This window comes from Rana temporaria, chromosome 12 (assembly GCF_905171775.1).
Source record: "Rana temporaria chromosome 12, aRanTem1.1, whole genome shotgun sequence".
In the NCBI taxonomy this organism is placed as follows: Eukaryota; Metazoa; Chordata; class Amphibia; order Anura; family Ranidae; genus Rana; species Rana temporaria.
In genome coordinates this window covers 69804893-69824541 of record NC_053500.1, presented here as the reverse complement: position 1 = coordinate 69824541, position 19649 = coordinate 69804893, and the positions used below count along the sequence as shown (strand labels likewise).

The 19649-nt window shown below is 42.7% G+C and overlaps 1 protein-coding gene across 1 annotated transcript in view; it reads right to left on the bottom strand.

Annotated features, from left to right (window-relative positions):
* Positions 1-19649, bottom strand: part of LOC120918493 (ubiquinol-cytochrome-c reductase complex assembly factor 1) — a 227158-nt gene that overhangs the window by 95154 nt on the left and 112355 nt on the right. Inside the window, exon 7 of the mRNA XM_040330099.1 lies at positions 16380-16488. Within this exon, the coding sequence (XP_040186033.1) occupies positions 16380-16488 (109 nt within the window). The remainder of the gene's footprint in view (positions 1-16379; positions 16489-19649) is intronic.

Below are 19649 nucleotides of genomic sequence, written 5' to 3'. Positions count from 1 at the left end.
GACTACTCCCACTATTCTCACCCGCATCAATCGTACTCTAGGATTGACCATATATTCATATCTGCTAGACATATTCCCATGATTACGAAAGCTAACATAACGGACACAGCTCTATCGGACCACTCCATGGTGGTTTGCTCGCTACAAACTCAAAACTCAGATTCTCACAAATCACACTGGAAATTAAACGAAACTTTACTACACGACCCTATTGTGGTTTCGGAGATTGATGGGGCCATCAGGGAATATTTTGTGCTTAACAGCGTTGAAGGGACCTCGGCCGAGATATTGTGGGCAGCTCACAAAGCTACCATTCGTGGCAGGATCATACAGATAGCCTCTAAAAAAAAGAAGGAAAAGTCTGCAGAGGTGATGAAGCTTGAGAAAGATTTTTTAACCCTGCGCAGACAACATAAGAAGGATCAGACGACGGTTCAGGCCCCGCAGCTTGATGCCGCTCGACTAGCTTTAAATTTAGCTTTGACAGTTAGGGCGGAACGATCGCTAAATTGGTCCAGTGCTAGATTTTATTTATACAGGAACAAAATGAACACGATGCTAGCCACCAAGCTCTCGCCGAGGTTCCGTTCGTTCGCTCTGCCCAAGATTAAGACCAGGGACGGGACAACAACTCTTAACCCTAAACGCATACTGCAAGAATTTGAAACCTTCTATACCTCCCTTTATCGGGGGTCGGGGATGGCCGGACATTCCGAGATCAATTCCTTTTTGGACCGGTTAGTGATCCCGAACCTACAGGAGAGTCATGTAGACTTGATGGAGGCACCGATCTCCACAGAAGAAACAATAGAGGTTATTAGGGGACTTAAGGATGGTTCGGCCCCTGGACCAGATGGTTTCTCAGTCCCATATTACAAGACTTTCTGCGAAACCTTGGCCCCTCACCTCACTAAATTTTTTAATTCAAAACGGGGGAGGGAGGGCGGTTCCATGCACCCAAATTTAAATGAGGCGTTTATCTCAGTCATCCCCAAACCGGATAAGGACTCGGAGCTCGTTGAAAATTACAGACCTATATCACTAATCAATAACGACTTAAAAATATTGACCAAGATACTAGCCAACAGGTTAAATTCATTTATAAAAATATATATTCATAGGGACCAGGTTGGGTTTGTCCCTGGTAGACAGGGCCCTGATCAGGTGAGGCGAGCAATCGATATTATTTCTCTGCTTCAGTCGGGCTGGGATGGGAACCCGCGGCAGGAAGGACTCCTCCTTTCGTTAGACCTACGGAAGGCGTTCGACTCTGTTACGTGGGATTACCTCTTCGAGATTCTGCGGCGCTGGGGCTTTGGAGAACAATTCCGGGGATTGTTGAAATCTTTATACTCTGAACCCAGCGCACGGGTCAAATTACAGGGATTTTTTTCGGGCTCCATTAGTATTGCTAGAGGTACTAGACAGGGCTGCCCATTGTCCCCCTTGATTTTCGCAATAGCAATTGAGACACTTGCTATTGCGATCAGGTCGGATCCGGATATTAGGGGGGTATCTTGCGGCTCCCAAATCCATAAATGCGCTCTCTTTGCAGACGACCTTCTTCTGTATATCTCCTCCCCGACCACCTCCCTTCCAATTCTTTGTAACTTATTGGAGTCCTTCGGGAAGATTTCGGGTTTGCGGGTGAATTGGAATAAATCTCAAGCCTTAAACATCTCCACCCACCCCTCAGTGATCAATCACTTGAAACCCCATTATGAATTCCAGTGGGCCGAATCATCCATTCGTTACTTAGGCATAAACCTCACAACCAAAATTGAACTTCTCTACCAGGCTAATTATCCACCTATATTTCGGAAACTAGAGCTAGATTTACAGGCGTGGGCTCGACACAAACTTTCGTGGACAGGTAGGGTTAATGCAGTCAAAATGACCCTCCTACCAAGGTTACTCTACTTGTTCAGATCCCTACCAATAGCGGTTAAAAAAGACCAACTCCGTTCATTACAGAGTAAAATTCTGAAATTCGTTTGGGAGGGCAAAGGTTATAGAGTGGCACAAAATGTCCTTTATGGGCTCAGAACACAAGGAGGTCTTGGACTACCAAATCTGTTTAAATACTACCAAGCTGCCAGACTAGCACAATTTTCTGCTATTTTTGCGGAATGTGAAAAACCAGAGTGGATAGATATGGAAGGTTTGGCGATCCCTAGCCTTTCAATAGAGAGCCTTTTTTGGTCATCCCAAAAATCTAGACCTTCGATACTGTCCCCCACATTGTCGCAATCTTTTAGACTCTGGGATGGTCTGAGACACCTTCCTTCTTTGGTCTCGGAGACTAAACCTTTGACACGGATCTTTCTCAACCCGCAGTTTCCCATAGGGATGGACATTTCAGCTTTCCAATGGTGGCTGGACAAAGGGATCTATAGAATAGGCGACTTTTTGACAGCCACGGGCCCACTTTCACTGGAGCATTGTGTGAGGACACTTGACTTACCGCTATCGGAACGAGCCCGGTACACCCAAATTTTTAACTTTGTGTCATCCCACTGGTCTGACAATTTCAGGCACGCAACTCTTACTAGTTACGAAAGTTGGTGTAAACAAATGACGGAACACAAGGGGGGAATATCTATATTATATAGAGCTCTATCCGAGGTTTCCACAAAATTCTCATACATGGAGGCATGGGAGAGGGATCTGCGGATGACCTGGGACCTGAGTAGATGGCACAAGGTAGGTTTGAAAACTTTCAAAGGTCTAGTGAATACTTCCTTAGCTGAAGCTAACATAAAGGTTCTGATGCGGTGGTACCTGGTACCCAGTAGATTGGCTGCGATGTTTCCTACGTCTTCCCCGTTATGCTTTCGCAACTGTCAAACGCACGGCACGATGCTTCACGTTTGGTGGGAGTGCCCCAGAATCAGGGGATTTTGGAACAGAATCTTTTGCCTTATCAGAAAAGTTACGGGCGTACAGGTGGAGAAATCCCCGCATATCGCTCTGCTAGGTTCCGAAATTCCTCGAGTCTCCAAACCCATACAAAAACTGATAGCTTTCATGCTCATAGGAGCTAAAACCACTCTAGCGGCAGCCTGGAAGCAACCTAGGGTCTCGTTCTTAGCAGCTAAGGGGAAGATTTCATGGATCATGACGCAGGAAAAAATGGTCAGCTCTATCTCTAATACCAGGGATAGTTTTGAGGCCATATGGGAACCTTGGGCCAGACATGTTGGTGTATCCCTATCGCCGGGTCAGGCTCTGTCCCCCTCAGGTACTTAATTGGACTACTGGCAATCAACTCTTTTCTTATTTGTTCTATCTTTCTTTTTATTTCTTTTCTTTCTTCCTTGCTTCCTTTCCTTCTCCTTCTGTCATGATACCTTTGGTACAATCTCCTCTTCGAGATGTTTGATTTAGTTATTATACTAGTCTATTAATAGACGACACTTTTAGGGGAGCACCCTGGGGGAGAGTGTGGTTGGGGAGTGGGAGGTCTTCCTATTCACACATCCCTTGGGATGTGACGGGAGGTCTAGAGCTCTCCTCCACATTTTGGGCGGGGTCCGAGGTTATCTAGGGTCACAGAAGTCTCTCATCGTTATCAAGTTAGGCTATCCCTTTATCCGACACAGCATGCTCCCTTTACGGGGTGTCGGTTGAGACTCTGTACGAAAAGCGTTGTTTTGGATCCTCGTCCCTCTTCATCTCTGGCTACACATAGATGGGTAGGAGATCTCCTACGGGGACATTAATTTATATTTTTATTACTCTCTCTTCATGGTGCTAGATTAACTTAAGATGTACATTGAAATTTGGACTGTATCTTCATTATTTATTGATCGCTGTTTTTTTTTTTTTTTTTTTTTTTAAATGGTATGTACTGAGTGCTTCATGCTATACTTTGTATGCTTTTACTTCTTCATCAATAAAATAAAAATTTAAATTAAAAAAAAAAGAAAACTGAGCCGGACATGACGTCAGCAAGACTCCACTGCCAAGACCTCAATGCATTTCGCTGGAAAGGCCTCATCAGGAAGTTCTCATCAGCGTCCTGGTGGCCCAAAGACTTCTGGTGAGTGGCCCCTATATAATAGGTGGTGAAGCACATAGCAAGGTGGCAAATTTAAAAAGGTTAGGTGACAACCCTATACTGGGGGCCAAGGTATGTCAATGACGCACTGCCTTCGATGATTAAAAAATCTAATAAAAACACTCCTGTGCTATGAATTGAATATCTGGTGCTATATATAAACATAAATCTGCTGTATAAATATAACGTGCAATAGTGCAACATTATTCAAAGTGCCAAGTGCTATGTGATCCTATGATATGGAAACAGTGCTAGTTATTATACAGTATTGCAATCTTAAAAGTGATGCTGTGCTTATATGCAGTCCATATGCAAATATAAAAAAAAAAGTAAAAATTAAAAATAAAAATAAAATGTAATTCCTTCTGTGTGGAATGTCTATTTTTTGCTTAATAAACAGACTTTGATTTAAAAATAAATAAATAAAATATGATAATAAAAAAAAATGTATGGAAAAAAAAAAGTTTTTCAAAAAAAGTGACAGGAGCTCTTCAAATGTGTTCCTTTGTGCTTCTGACAGTGCCCCCTATAGGCAATGCACTCACCGGAGATACTACCCCATCAAAGGTGTATCTTGCCTTCACAGTATTTGTCACTGTGCAGCATTATCCAGATCCATGCCTTTAGAGATCAATCTTTTCGTTACTCTTTAGATGTTCCTCCACATCAACCACATATAGAAAAGAGATACTCCCATAGCATAATTCCGTATTTCAAAGGGTTTATTTAAAGCGGGGGTTCACCCTAAAAAAAAAATTCTAACATTATATTGAGCCGAATAGTGACAATGACATTGTGCTTACCTTTTTTACTTTCTCGCCGTACATACCGTTTTATCTATATTTTCACCGCGGCTTCCGGGTATGTAATCCTGCGGGACTGGGCTTTCCTATTCACATGCTAAATTATTGACATGCTTCCGACCGGCGCATACATCGCGTCACGAGTTGTCGAAAGAAGCCGGACTGTGAGTCGGCTCTATACGGCGCCTGCCCACCGACATTCGGCTTCTTTCAGCAACTCGTGACGAGCTGTATGCGACGGTCAGAAGCATGTCAATCATTTAGCATGTGAATAGGAACGCCAAGTGCCCGCAGGATTACATACCTGGAAGCCGCAGTGAAAATATAGATAAAACGGTATGTACGGCGAGAAAGTAAAAAAGGTCAGCACAATGTCATTGTCACTACTCGGCTCAATATAATGTTAGAATTTTTTTTAGGGTGAGCCCCCGCTTTAAATGTAAACAGTTAATGACATACTCACATTATCTTAGTAAGTTTAAAGCTTTTAAAACCAGGAAGCTGGGACAATTCACGTTCCACAGCTGCAAACCGGAAAGGGACGCAAAGACGCTAGAAGCTCAAACTTACGCGTTTCATCATCTAGACATCTGACAAGGCCGCTCATTCTTTCGTAAAATAATTGCATATTAATTAGAGCTATGGTTTCAGAAAAGTTGGATGGCATATTTTTTATCCAATGCCTGGCTATCACTGTTTTAGCAGCCACTAACGAGTGGAAGATTACCGTTCTAAGGTTGCAAAAGAATCTCTCTATACCTAAATGGAGTATGGCTAGGGCAGGATTAGGCTTTGTCAAGACCCCTGTGATTTCTGAGATGATAGAGAAGATTTTCTTCCAGTAACTCATGAGACTCTTACAAAATGTATGGAGGAAGATGCCTACTACATCCCCTTCAACAGAGGGGGGATTGGAACTTAAAAAACTTGAAAAGTTGGTAAGGTGTCAAGTTCCATTGAGAAAGGATAGATGGAGGTCTTCCTCCCATTTCAGCATAGGGGGCATCTTAACAATTGTTTTTTGTTTTGTAAGGGGTTATAAAACAGGGAGATCCCCTTGTGTGCAGGAGTTGGGGAGGATAAAAAATGCCAAACGATTTCGGGGAGCTTCATTCAATGAGGGGACAATTTGGATAGGAAGGTGGAAACCCTGGTGTACGTAGAGAGCAGATTTGGGTAGGCTGAATTCAGTCAGTAGAGATTCTAAGGGTTTTAAGAGATTATCGTAAAAAAGCTCATCCACCCAGAGGATGCCGCTTCCTCCCATTAAGTAAAGACAGAAACAGAGTGGCACCAGACTAAGTGTAGTATTAAAATCAATAGTTTCATATAAAATGAAAACAATTAGAAACTCACTAAATGGATGCGTAATACAGGCATAATTTGTATAATCATAGTCTCTGAGCTTCTCCAACCCCTCCTGGTGCAGTGGCAGCTCCGAGCACAGACTGTGTTGCTGGATAGGAGCAGGAAGCAGCCGATCGCCGCTGTAACGCAAGATGGCACCAGGCCAGACGTGATATCACACAGAGGGAGTGCTTTGCATGCTGACGTAGGATGGGCAGTAACACGTTTTGAATCAACAGCTTCTTCTTCAGACCCCTTTTCTTTTTTTTAAATAACAACCATGTCATACTTACCTGCTCTGTGCAATGGTTTTGCAGAGCAGCCCTTAATATCCTCTTCTTTTTAGGTCCTCTGCCAGCAGCCCTGGCCCCTTCCTCTGCTGCAAGCCTCTTGTTATGGGAGCACTTGAGCAGGCTTTCTCTCTAGCCGCACTCTGTGTGTCCATTTACACACACACAGCATGGCTAGGCCCTGCCCCCCTCTCTCCTCATTGGTTCACTGGCTGTAATTGACAGCAGCAGATGCCAATGGCTCCCGCTGCTGTGACACACATTTTTACAGAGCATGCCTTCTGAACTACAGAGGAGCTGAGAGCAAAAGTTTCAGGAGGAGGAGTATGTACAGAAATCACAGCTTGCAGGCAGCTAGGATAGTCAGTAGTCCTTAGAAATTGAAAGTAAATGTCATGAATATGCATCAAGTCTGTCTGCTTACCTGATCTCCATGTGTTCATTAGAGGCTGACCCTGTTCTGGTTTCCCTTTTTATCGCTTCCTCTCCCACATAGGGGCAGCCCAAGCTAAAGCTTCACCGGAAAGTAGGGAAATAATATAGGCTACCTTTGCCCGATCAGACAAGAAGTTTTGAGGCTGAAGTTCAAAATGAATGGTGCACTGGCTAAGAAACCCCCTGCAGGCCTTGGAGTCTCCAGAAAAACGGACTGGAGGTGGTAGCTTCAGCGAATGCGACTCTGCGACTGGTGCGATGGGCGCAGCCGCTGCCGCTGGTTGTACTTGGGGTTGTAGATTCGGGGTTCCCAACGAGGTCTGAAGCTGGTCAAAGCGGGAAGCCAGATCCTGAAGGAAACGCATCACCTGAGCCTGATTAGCTTCATGCGTCTCGAGTCTGTGAACAACGCCCTGTAATGGATCATCTGCAGGAAGCGGCACGTCGGCCGGCTGTTCAAACTGTCAGGTCACCTGTGGCCAGGTGACAAGTGCACCCCGTAGGGGTCAGGGATGCACCACAGGGAAGTGAACCCTATAGCCGACTACTGCTGGCAGGGAGGAAGCGTAACCCAAGATCACCCAGAGCGCGGAGTCGAAGACCCAGTTTTGTATTCACCAGAGCCTTTGATGGTAAGGATGGTCTTGGCCGCAACTGGGTCCAGGTCGCGTTCCCGGGATTCCTTAAGTCACACTCCGCAGGGAGAAAGGGGAAGCAGCCAGCAGGACAAACAGTGGTGATGGACAGGCCGAGGTCAGGGCAACAGGCAGACAAGGATAACCGTGGGACATGCAAATAGTCAGGGGCACAGGCAGACAAGGAAGTCGGGGACAAGCCAAAACGGTACACGGAAAGATGATCGTAGCACTCTGCAAACAGGAACTAGCAAACTACACTGCAGACAGGAACTAAGCATAGGAACACTGTTGAAGAGCACTGCAGACCTGTAGAGCAACGGTTAATATAGGCTTCCTGGGATGGACTAGGGTGGAGCCATACAGGAAGAGGAAGTGATAAAAAGGGAAACCAGAACAGGGTCAGCCTCTAATGAACACATGGAGATCAGGTAAGCAGACAGACTTGATGCATATTCATGACAGTAAACAGCTGTTAAAGCTGTGAGAAGCTGTTAAAAAATAAATTTGTACTGTATTTTGTGACCATAGGTTTCCTTTAAACCATAATACATAATCTGCAGTTCTTAACGCCCCTTCCATCGGACACACAGGGGTTTATTTAATAAAGCTGGAGAGTGCAAAATCAGGCTCACTTCTGCATAGAAACCAATCAGCTTCTTACCTCAGCTTGTTCAATTAACCACTTGCCGACCTCTGCACGCTGATATGTCGGCACAATGGCAGTGGTGGGCAAATTGGCGTACAGGTACGTCCCCTTTAATTTGTCGGGTGGCGTGCATGTACACGCCGCATACTGTGCCCGCGAACCCAGCAAACTTGTTGTTCGCCGGCGACCCACGAGCATGACACAGAGAGGTAGAACGGGGAGATGCCTATGTAAACAAGGTATTTTGCTGTTCTGCCTAGTGACATGAAAGGAGCAGTGATCTCTGTCATGTCAGTGGTAGCATATCCCCCCCACAGTTAGAATCACCCCCTAGGACACAAGTAACCCCTTGATTGCCCCCTAGTGTTTAAATCCTTCTCTGCCAGTGTTATTTACACAGTAATCAGTGCATTTTTATAACACTGATCGCTGTATAAATGACAATGGTCCCAAAATAGTATATAAAAGGGGGAAGACTAAAGCGCTCGCCAATACTAATAAGGTGAGAAATGAAAATCGTGACTTTAACAAAATATAAATAAATAAAATAGATGCTGCTCTGATGAAGTCACGTGTCGTGACGTAACGCGTAAGGCCCTGCTAGACGTGACCGGAAGTGACGTGACATCCCGTCCGCACATCCGCAGCTTGTTTGCAACTCGTTTGCCCACGTTTTGATTTTAGTTTTATGCTGAGCATTTTTATACATTTTTTGGAATTTCAATAAAATCCTTTGAGGACTACTACACTATTGGAGTTTTTTCTTTTTAATATCTCGTGGATTTCCTGTTAATGTTTGGGCACGGAGCCTCCATCTTGGCGAAGCCCTGAGTCGACATACAGAGAGAAGGACACGTTTTTGGGAGAGGATCCAGGATCGCAGCTGCCTATCCAGGGAGAGAGAAGGTTATCCATAATCCATCTGAGGAGTCTCATGCTGTTTCCCCACGTCAGGGAGGTAAGCGCTCTGTGAGCCCAGCTATTTTGTGGATTGCCTACAATACCCGTACACGGATCTACGTTTTATCTCTGCCACTTGAGATTCTCTATGCAATTTACCTGGGACATTTAGATTTATTATCTTCAGTTTATTTGATTCACTCTTGTTTGCACTATCACGTCAGTTGCCACAGTGCTCTATGTGGTGGTTGTGCACTTTGTGATATTCCTCAAATAGAGGATCATATATACAATTTGATTGTTCATTATATTTTATTATATATATATATTTTTTTACACTTTATTCGTTTCATAGGTGCACCATTCACTGATTTTTGCGCTCATCATTCATTTCATTGGTCCCAAAATAGTGTCAAGTGTCCGATCTGTCTCCGCCATAATGTTGCAGGCCCGATAAAAATCGCAGATCGGCATTACTAGTAAAAAAAATAATAATAAAAATGCCATAAATCTATCCCCTATTTTGTAGACACTATAACTTTTGCGCAAACCAATCAATATAAGCTTATTGCGATTTTTTTTTAACAAAAATATGTAGAAGAATACGTATTGGCCTAAACATTTATAATAGCAAAAAGTTAAAGATATTGGCCCGGATTCACATACATTGGCGCATATTTATGCCGGCGTAGCGTATCGAATATACGCTATGCCGACGCAGCGCAGAGAATCTACGCTGGGTTTACTCGGCGTAAGCCAGCGTAGGTGGAAGTGGGCGTGAGCCATGCTAATGAGGCGTGACCCCATGCTAATGATGGGCCAAGCGCCATAGATGTACTTAAAACTAATGGCGCATGCGCCGTCCCGTGGCCGCATCCCAGTGCGCATGCTCAGAATCACGTCGAAACAACTGCCTAAGATACGTCGAATCACTGCCTACGACGTGAACGTAACCTACGCCTAGCCATATTCATGTACTACGTAAAATATGACAGCTTGTGTTCCCTGGTCCATACCTTTGCATGAGTTGCGCCTCCTATATGGGAATAACTTTACGCCGGACGTACGACTTACGCAAACCGTGTATATTATGCGCCGGGCGCAACTACGTTCATGAATCGGCGTATCTCCCTCATTTGCATATGTGCATAGAAAATCAATGGGAGCGCCACTTGCAGCCAGCGTAAATATGCGCCCACGATACGCCGGCGTAGGAAAGTTACGTCAGTCAGATGAAGCCTATTTTCAGACGTATCTCAGTTTACGGGCACGGCGCATTGATAGATTACACTTACGCGGCGTATCTCGAGATACGTCGGCGTAAGTGCTTTGTGAATCCGGGCCATTGTTTTCATAACTGTCGCTCTTTTTTTGTATATAGCGCAAAAAATAAAGAACGCAGAGGTGATGAAATACCACCAAAAGAAAGCGATTTGTGGGGGAAAAAAGGACGTCAATTTTGTTTAGGTGCCACATCGTACAACCGTGCAATTGTCAGGTTAAGCGACGCAGTGCCGAATCGCAAAAAGTGCTCGGGTCAGAAAGGGGGTAAATTCTTCTGGGGCTGAAGTGGTTAAGCTTTGGTAATAAAACCTGGAAGCCAATTTGTTTCTGTGCAGAAGTGAGCCCGATTCTGCACTCTCCAGCTTTAGAAAATAGACCCCAGAGTCTCAACTTTCCCCAGACACTGCACAAAGTCACCAGTATGGATTTGTCTCTCTTTTAGAAAGTGTAGGTACAGGTTGTACATGTACAGGTTGTGTATGTAGAGTGAAGCAAGCCAATAGTTAAAACATGGGCAAGAAAACATTTTAAGAGTGCAAGAGGTTCCAAATGACAGATAAAACAAACAATGCTAGGCCTGTGAAAACCTCGGGCTGCTTTGCTCCCTGGTGCTAACAAGGCTCTCTTTATTATAGCAGCCTTTCAGAAGTGAATAAAAATTATTGCTTTGCCCTGGTTCTGCCCTTAAGCGTAAGGGAGGAGGGGTGGACAGGACATGAAAGAGGGGAAAAATATATGCTCTGGAGTAAAACAGTAGTCAGGCATATTTAAAAATGCATTAGATGAGGTCTGAATAACGGAATCTTCCCAAATTGTACTTTATCATCGTGAAATGGGCTTCAACCAAAAGCATTAGTGGAAAAAAAAAAAGAATAAAAGAACATTTTAAAGAAATCAAAAAGTCTAAATGAAAGGGCCAAAAAAAAAAAAAAAAAAAAAAAAGATACAAATATAACTTGTTTTCTGCTGTTCATTTTGCCAAAAATGACAACATAGTGTAGGGTTACCCATCACTCTGCCAACTTTCCTCAATCTGTTACAAAAAACATGGTTCTACTCTCAGTTTGCTCGCTGCCAGATTTAGGAAAAACTCAATTCATTTATTTGCCCTGTCGTGCAGTCGGCATTGAAAAAAAAGTAAAAAAGGCCCAGTGTGCTTTGGCCAGAAAGATTGGTACAGCGCTCACACTCGACTATTCATTTGTGATGATTATATTTATTCTGTACAGCTACTAATTAACTGCAGTACCTCTGCTTTCCACACGGATACTGGTCATTTCTTTTCTTTGTGCTAACCCTTATATATGTTATGCACTCATTGAGATGCCTAGGATCCCTACTGATAATGCAATACTTTAGCCTTTAGCCCCAGGAGCATAAATGATGGGTTTTCTTTACTGCTTCTGGCTCAGAGCATTGACCTACCCTAAAGCACTCCTTACACCAACCCTAAATATATTACTCTCTATAAATGCGTTTTTGACACATTTTTGGGACCATTGGCATTTTTATAGCGATCAGTGCTATAAAAATGCATCGATTACTGTAGTGGCCTGCGTGAGAGCCAACGTATAGCTACGGGCTCTCGCGCAGGGGAGCCGACCTGCCATCGTATAACTGCGGCGGCTGGTCGGCAAGCAGTTAATGAGTGAAAGACCCAGAGAAAAAGATTTTTATATTTAAAACTTGTAAATAAAAATTTCCTTTTGTTACAGAAGGGGAAGCAAAGCAGGACTTGTAAAGTAAAATCGATTTCTTATAGTAAAGTACAGGACAAAGGCTTCTTTAAATCATTAGCGCTGGGATATACAGTACCTTAAAAAAGTATTCATACCCTTTGAAATTTTGCCATGTTACAATCAAAAACGTAAATGTATTTATTGAGATTTTATGTGATAGACCAACACAAAGTGGCTCATAATTGTGAAGTGGAAGGAAAATGATGGATGATTTAAATTTTTTTTTTACAAAATCAATATCTAAAAAGTGTGGTGTGCGTTTGTTTTCAGCCCCCATGAGTCAATACTTTGTAGAACCTCCTTTTGCTGCAATTACAGCTCCAAGTCTTTTTGGGGATGTCTCTACCACTTTGCACATCTAGAGAGTGACATTTTTACCCATTACTTTACTTTACAAAATAGCTCAAGCTCTGTCAGATTGGATGGAGAGCGACTGAACAGCAATTTTCAAGTCTTGCCACAGATTCTCAATTGGATTTAGGTCTGGACTTAGACTGGGCCATTCTAACATGAATATGCATTTCTTGTAGCTACTGATATTATTTAAAGCGGAGGTTCACCGCTAAAATGCTGTTTTTACCCTTAGAGTGATGCTCATTTAGTCTAGGGGAATCGGCTAGTTGTTTTAAAATGGAACCTGTACTTACCTTTTTAGAGAGCGATCTTCTCCGCCACTTCCGGGTATGGGCTGCGAGACTGGGCGTTCCTTCTTGATTGACAGTCTTCCGACAGGCTTCCGATGGTCGCATCCATCGCGTCACGATTTTCCGAAAGTAGCCGAACGTCGGTGCGCAGGCGCAGTATAGAGCCGCACCAACGTTCGGCTTCTTTCGGCTACTCGTGACGCGATGGATGCGACCGTCGGAAGCCTGTAGGAAGACTGTCAATCAAGAAGGAACGCCCAGTCCCGAAGACCCATACCCGGAAGTAGCGGAGAAGATCGCCCTCTACAACGGTAAGGACTGCTCGGGTTTTAAAACAACTAGCCGATTCCCCTAGACACGAGCATCAATCTAAGGGAATCGAAGTTAAAAAAAACATTTATGGGAGAACTCCCGCTTTAACATTCACCATGACATTCAAAAACAGAGCACTACCATTTCAAGAAGGTTGGAAAGCTGAAAATAGAGAGAAAGTGCAAGACATACCAAGCACAAGGAAGTAACAACTTCCTATGGGTAAAATATACAGCATATGCTTTCAATTGCGGTTTCCAAAGCGATCCAAGTTCTTTCTTGTATTAAGAGAGGTATGGACTACAGAGAGAGAGATATCATGTTGCCCCTTTACAAATCATTAGTAAGACCTCATCTGGAATATGCAGTTCAGTTTTGGGCTCCAATTCTCAAGAAGGATATCGGGGAACTGGAGAAAGTGCAGAGAAGGGCAACCAAACTGATAAGAGGCATGGAGGAGCTCAGCTATGAGGAAATATTAGAGGAACTGAATGTATTCTCTCTTGAGAAGAGGAGAATAAGGGGAGATATGATCAACATGTACAAATATATAAGGGGTCCATTAATGCCTTGTTTCCACTGAACGGAACGGTTTGGGTCAGTAAATTTGGAGCGGTTAGAATGGGACCGGTCTATTCTCGTGAGCGTTTTCATTGCAAATCGGACCGTTAGGGACCATTCAGGGTTTAGGAAAAATGCCCAGCGCGTCCACCAATCAGTGGAATGTATTGTATCTCCGCCCTAATGGAACCGTTCCATTTTCTATGGCCCCACATCTGAAGCAGGACCCAGAATGGTCCGGTACGGTTTGGTTTAATGGCACACTTTCATAGTGGAAACACCCAAAATAGCGTACCGTCCCTAACCATACCGAACCGATTCGCTCAGTGGAAACGAGGCAATAGTGAACTTGGTGTTGAGTTATTCACTTTACGGTCAACACTGAGGACAAGGGGGCACTCTTTACATCTAGAGGAAAAGATATTTCACCTCCAAATACGGAAAGGTTTCTTCACAGTAAGAGCTGTGAAAATGTGGAATAGACTCCCTGCAGAGGTGGTTCTGGCCAGCTCAGTAAAGTGCTTTAAGAAAGACCTGGATACTTTCCTAAATGTACATAATATAACTGGGTACCAACATTTATAGGTAAAGTTGATCCGGGGAATATCCGATTGTCTCATGGGGGATCAGGAAGGAATTTTTTCCCCTGCTGTAGCAAATTGGATCATGCTTTGCTGGGTTTTTTTTTTGCCTTCCTCTGGATCAACTGTGGGTATAGAATTGGGTATATGGGATTGTATAATATTATTATTATTTTATTTCTTATGGTTGAACTTGATGGACTTGTGTCTTTTTGCAACCTGACTAACTATGTAACTGTGTAATTTAAAGTAAGATGTGGACAGTTTTAAACTGAAAAAATAGAGCGGATAAAAGCAGACCAATTGTTTTAGAAATATCCAACATAGCCACTGCATGAAAACTAGTAAAAACGAAATCCAGAGTACATAGGACCAGCTGTAAGAGTGCTCTAAGAGAGATTTGCAAAAAAAAAAGTCTCCTTTCTGGCCAGGGCCTTTCAGTGTAATAAGATGAGGTGGCACCCACTTCCAAAAAACTGTTCTAAAAACAGCAAGTCCCTCCATCACATTCAGAGGTGGGTTGATTTTTGTTCCATTTGACGAACATTCATCTGGTAAAAAAACTGTTTTATACCATGTTACCTGTTTAACCAGTTGCCTACTGGGCACTTTTTCCCCGCCTATATTTTTTTTCACACAGATAGAGCTTTCTTTTGGTGGTATGTAACCACTTGCCGACCGCTACACGCCTATATACGTTGGCACAATGGCAGCGGTGGGCAAATGGACGTACCTGTACGTCCCTTTTAAGAAGCCGCACAGCAATCATGTCACGGAGCTGCAGAACTGGGAGCTAAGTGAAAATGTCCAAATTGGACCCAAAGTGTCAATATTTTGTGTGGCCAACATTATTTCCCACCACTGCCTTAACCCTCTTGGGCATGGAGTTCACCAGAGCTTTACAGGTTGCCACTGGAGTCCTCTTCCACTCCTCCATTTGATGCAGTGTGCGGCGTATGGTCTGAGCACTGACAGGCTGACCCCCCCACCCCTTCAACCTCTGTAGCAATGCCGGAAGCACTCATACATCTATTTCCCAAAGACAACCTCTGGATATGATGCTGAGCACGTGCACTCAATTTTTTAGGTCGACCATGGCAAGGCCTGTTCTGGGTGGAACTTGTCCTGTTAAACCGCTTTATGGTCTTGACCACCATGCTGCAGCTCAGTTTTACAAAAATGTGAGATACTGTATATAAAATATATACACACACAGTTGTGTGAAAAAGTATTTGCCCCCTTTATTTCTTTTTTTGCATATTTGTCACACTTAAATTTTATTATTACACAAAGATAACCCAAGTAAATACAAAATGCAGTTTTTAAATGATGGTTTCATATATTAAGGCAAAAAAGCTGTCCAAACCTGCCTGGCTTTATTAATTACCCCCTAAACCTAATAACTGGTTGTGCCACCCTTGGCGGCAACAACTGCAATCAAGCAATTGCGATAACTGGCAATGAGTCTTTCAGATCGCTATGGAGCAATTTTGGCCCACTCTTTGCAGAATCGTTTTAATTCAGCCACAATGGAGGGTTTTCCAGCATGAATGGCCTGTGTAAGGTCATAATACAGCATCTCAATAGAAAATTGTGGTAATCACAGTTCATTCATAATTCAGCATGAGAGGGGGCAATTACTTCTTCACATAGGCCAGGCAGGTTTGAATAACTTTTTTCCCTTAATAAATGTAATAATAATTTAAAAACAGCATCTCTTGGATCTTATCAGGTTACTTTTGTGTGATATAAAAAAAAAAAAAGTAGGGTTTTCTTCCGTCTGCAGAATCGGATCATTGCGGAGGCGGACGAGATCGGGTGTCAGCGGATATTCATCCGCTGACACCTGCAATCTCATAGGGACCAATGTATGTCCCTTTTTCATCTGCAAACGGATGGATGAAAAAGCGGACATACGGTCCGCACGTATTAAAAGTTGAACATATTAAATATTATAGAATATATATATTTACCAATCACCATTCTTACTGCATAGATTACTGTAGATTAAATTAAAAAAAATTCAAGCAAGAAAAAAAAATCATCAATCATAAAGAAACCTTTTATACAACTGGTGAGCCTTTGTCCACAATAAAAGAGATGAGAAAATAGTATCCTTAAAAAGGCAAAATGACCTACCCCCATCACTTTCCCACGCTGCTCAGCATCTTCCCACATGGAGTAGACAATGAATCTGCACATGTACTTTCCCTCTCGCCCTTGCTGTTTCATTCGGACCATACACATCCTAGAAAAACAAATTACTGTCATTACAATGCACTTCAATACATTGTTATTTTATCAGTTCATCCATCGGTGACACATACATATTGAGAAAGGCTGATGTCAGACTTGCACTGCCATGGAAAAGGATACAGTTCATCATGTCTATGTACTTCATTCTACAGGTTACAGCAGACATGTGGTAAAGATCTCAAATTAGATTTGGAAGGCTAAGTTCACCTTTCCAATCAAATTTAAAAACAATATGAATCTTTTAACCGCTTCAGCCCCGGAAGATTTTACCCCCTTCCTGACAAGAGCACTTTTTACAATTTGGCACTGCGTCGCTTTAAAGATGAAGTAAACCCTAATGGGTTTTACTTCCTCTCTTGCTCCCTGCAAATGAAAAGCATGCGCATGTCGCACTGACCAATGCTAAGATCAGCAACAGATAGAGAGAGCGCACTGAGCATGCATGGGTTTTAAATCCTGCAGAGTGCTTGTTCCTGCAGTGCGCTCAATGTATGGCCTGCTCTGACAGGCCATACATCTGGGGATCCAGTTGTTTTCATTCTATGCTTAGAAGGGAATGAAAAAGCAATGAGACTCCTGCCACTGAACACAGCTCTGTGTTGTTTACACTCACAGATCTGTGGTTGGGAAAGATCAGAGCCGATCACTGGGTGCCATCGGTCAATCATTACCCAAGACCCTGTGATCGGCATGTGCTGTGACTAATCATAGCTGTTCCAGGCCAATAATGGCCCTAGACTGAGTGCTCTGATTCCGAGGTGTGGCAATATGTAACATCTAGCACAATTGTCATTTTTCTAGGTATTGAAAGTGAAGTGTCTCTCGTGCTACTAATGAGTAAATATGAATGTGGGGAAGCTAAAAGAGACAGAAGCTGCTAGATCTAATTGTGTTCACTGTACACATAAATATATAAATAAATCTTAAAGTGATCCTGCGCTAAAGATAAAAACAAATACGTGCAAACTGCAAATTAGTGCAAAATCGTGGTAAAGTGCTATCTAAGATATATCAGAGAAGCTCATAAGTATTGTATGATAAATACATATATACTGATCCACAAACAAATAGATGAAATAACCAAGAATGATCAAAATATAAATAAGATACCCAAAAATGATCAAAATATAAAAGTGTCACTGTGCAAATCAATGACAAAGAGCAAAAAGTGACAACAAGTGCAAAAAATGCAAGAAAGTGCAAATATGCAACAAGTGCTGAAACGTGCAAAAAGTGCACCAATATGCACAATATAAATGGTTCAATTTTGCAATGTAACAAGATAAATGAGAATAACGTTTTTAAAACGTCCCATATAATGAATGAGGGGACAGATCCTCCAATATCTCCAAAATCTTGATGAGTGTTCATTTAATTATAGTATTGAACCATGGTGTTTCTCCTTCACCAGTCTCTCAGAACTCTCACCTTACATATACAGTATAACAGGCACATCAACCATTAATGCCAGGATTACCCGTTGGTTCCTCACGCTCCAGGAATTTAAGTTTGTAGTGGAGCATAGGCCCGGGAGACTGCATCAAAACGCAGATGCCCTCTCCCGAGTCCATTGTCTGAGCTCCACTGTTGCCTCCACCTCCTTGGCGTTGGGGCACAGGGGGGGGGGGGGTATGTACAGGACACCGTGGCTGGGTCCTGGAAGGACGTTATATTTCCCCTCTGTTTGGACTGTGGTCCCTTTAAGGGAACAGAAAGGGTTAACACACCTGTCTAAGGAAGTGGTTTAAAGTAGACAGAAAGTTGTAGGTGAGAGTGGAAGGAGTGTAGTAGAGTCTATGCATGGTGAATGGTGGACAAGGAAAAGCTGTGAAAGCTATGAAAAGCTGTGAAAAGCTGTGAAAGGACTTGGCAGTGTCCTGCCTGGAAGCCTGCTACCTGAGAACTTACCTGCAAGGACTGTTTAACTGCAAAAGCAGTTCTGAGCTCTACAAGTCGATGAGACTGTTGTTATTTCTTTTGTTTTGCTGCTGTGAAGCGATTTCAGTTTAATAAACCTCAGTTTTGTTTTAAAAGCCTGTGTCCTGTGATATAACTGGTTCCCCGAACTTTACTATATATATAAAAAAATGATGATTTTTGCATGTAGGAGAGGAGTGCCAGAATACAGCATTCGATTTTTGATTTTGAGTTCAATACTGCTTTAACCCCTTCCTTAACGGGCTGGTAAGGAAGTGGTTAAAGCAGTATTGAATCCAAAATCAAAAATGTAATGCTGTATATTACCCCTTATCAGTCATTAGATGTGGTGGCTGCATTCGTTTTCTTTTGGCAATATAGTGTACTTGCAAATGTGTGCAACTAAAGCCTCTATTTTTAATGTAAAAATTGTTAGACAGGGACAATTTGTTCATTTTGCAGGCTTGCTGGGAAATTTTCTGTTTGTTTGTAATTGGTATTCTAGCCTGACACAAATTTCAATGTATATCATTCTACTAAAAACAACGATGACAACATGAAGAAAAATGCTTTGTCATGGATTAATGAGCTTAAACCTTTAATAAGATTCTTAAATAAAGGAAAGAAAATCAGACAGAGAGAGCCAACAAGCAATCTTTTGTATAATCACCAGTTTATGCTCCTAAGTTTTATAAACAGTTGAGCTGTGGAATATTATGGAACAAAGAGAGATCAGACCAATTTGGAGGCCGTGCGGTTTTCCAATAACGTCACTTTGCAAGGTCTCAACGTTTGCAAGGATGGCGAATGTTTGATGTATCATCCTGTACCAATCTATCAATTGGAACAGTGAGGTCATGTAATTCTATGTTTTTATTTGAAAATTGCATTTCTTTTTTTTTTCTTGCTGCACCTGCAAGCTGGCGTTTAAAAGACATAGTTCTTCTCAGTCCATAAACTTCCCAACTATAATCAGGGGCTGCTCGCAAGCTCTCTAGCACATTAAAAGTCTGACTCATCATTGTCAAACCACAAAGGTAACATTGCATTTCTGTTTACAGCATTTTAATAAACGCACTTAGGTGACGAAACCTGCTAGGAGGTTAGCAATATTTTCCATAGGCCCAAGTAGCTATTTAGTCTCGTTGACATTAACAATCTAACGTCATCTACAAAAGGCAACGCAACATCTAGACAAGTTACCATAGCTTATAAATCACTCAGGGGGAAACGCGA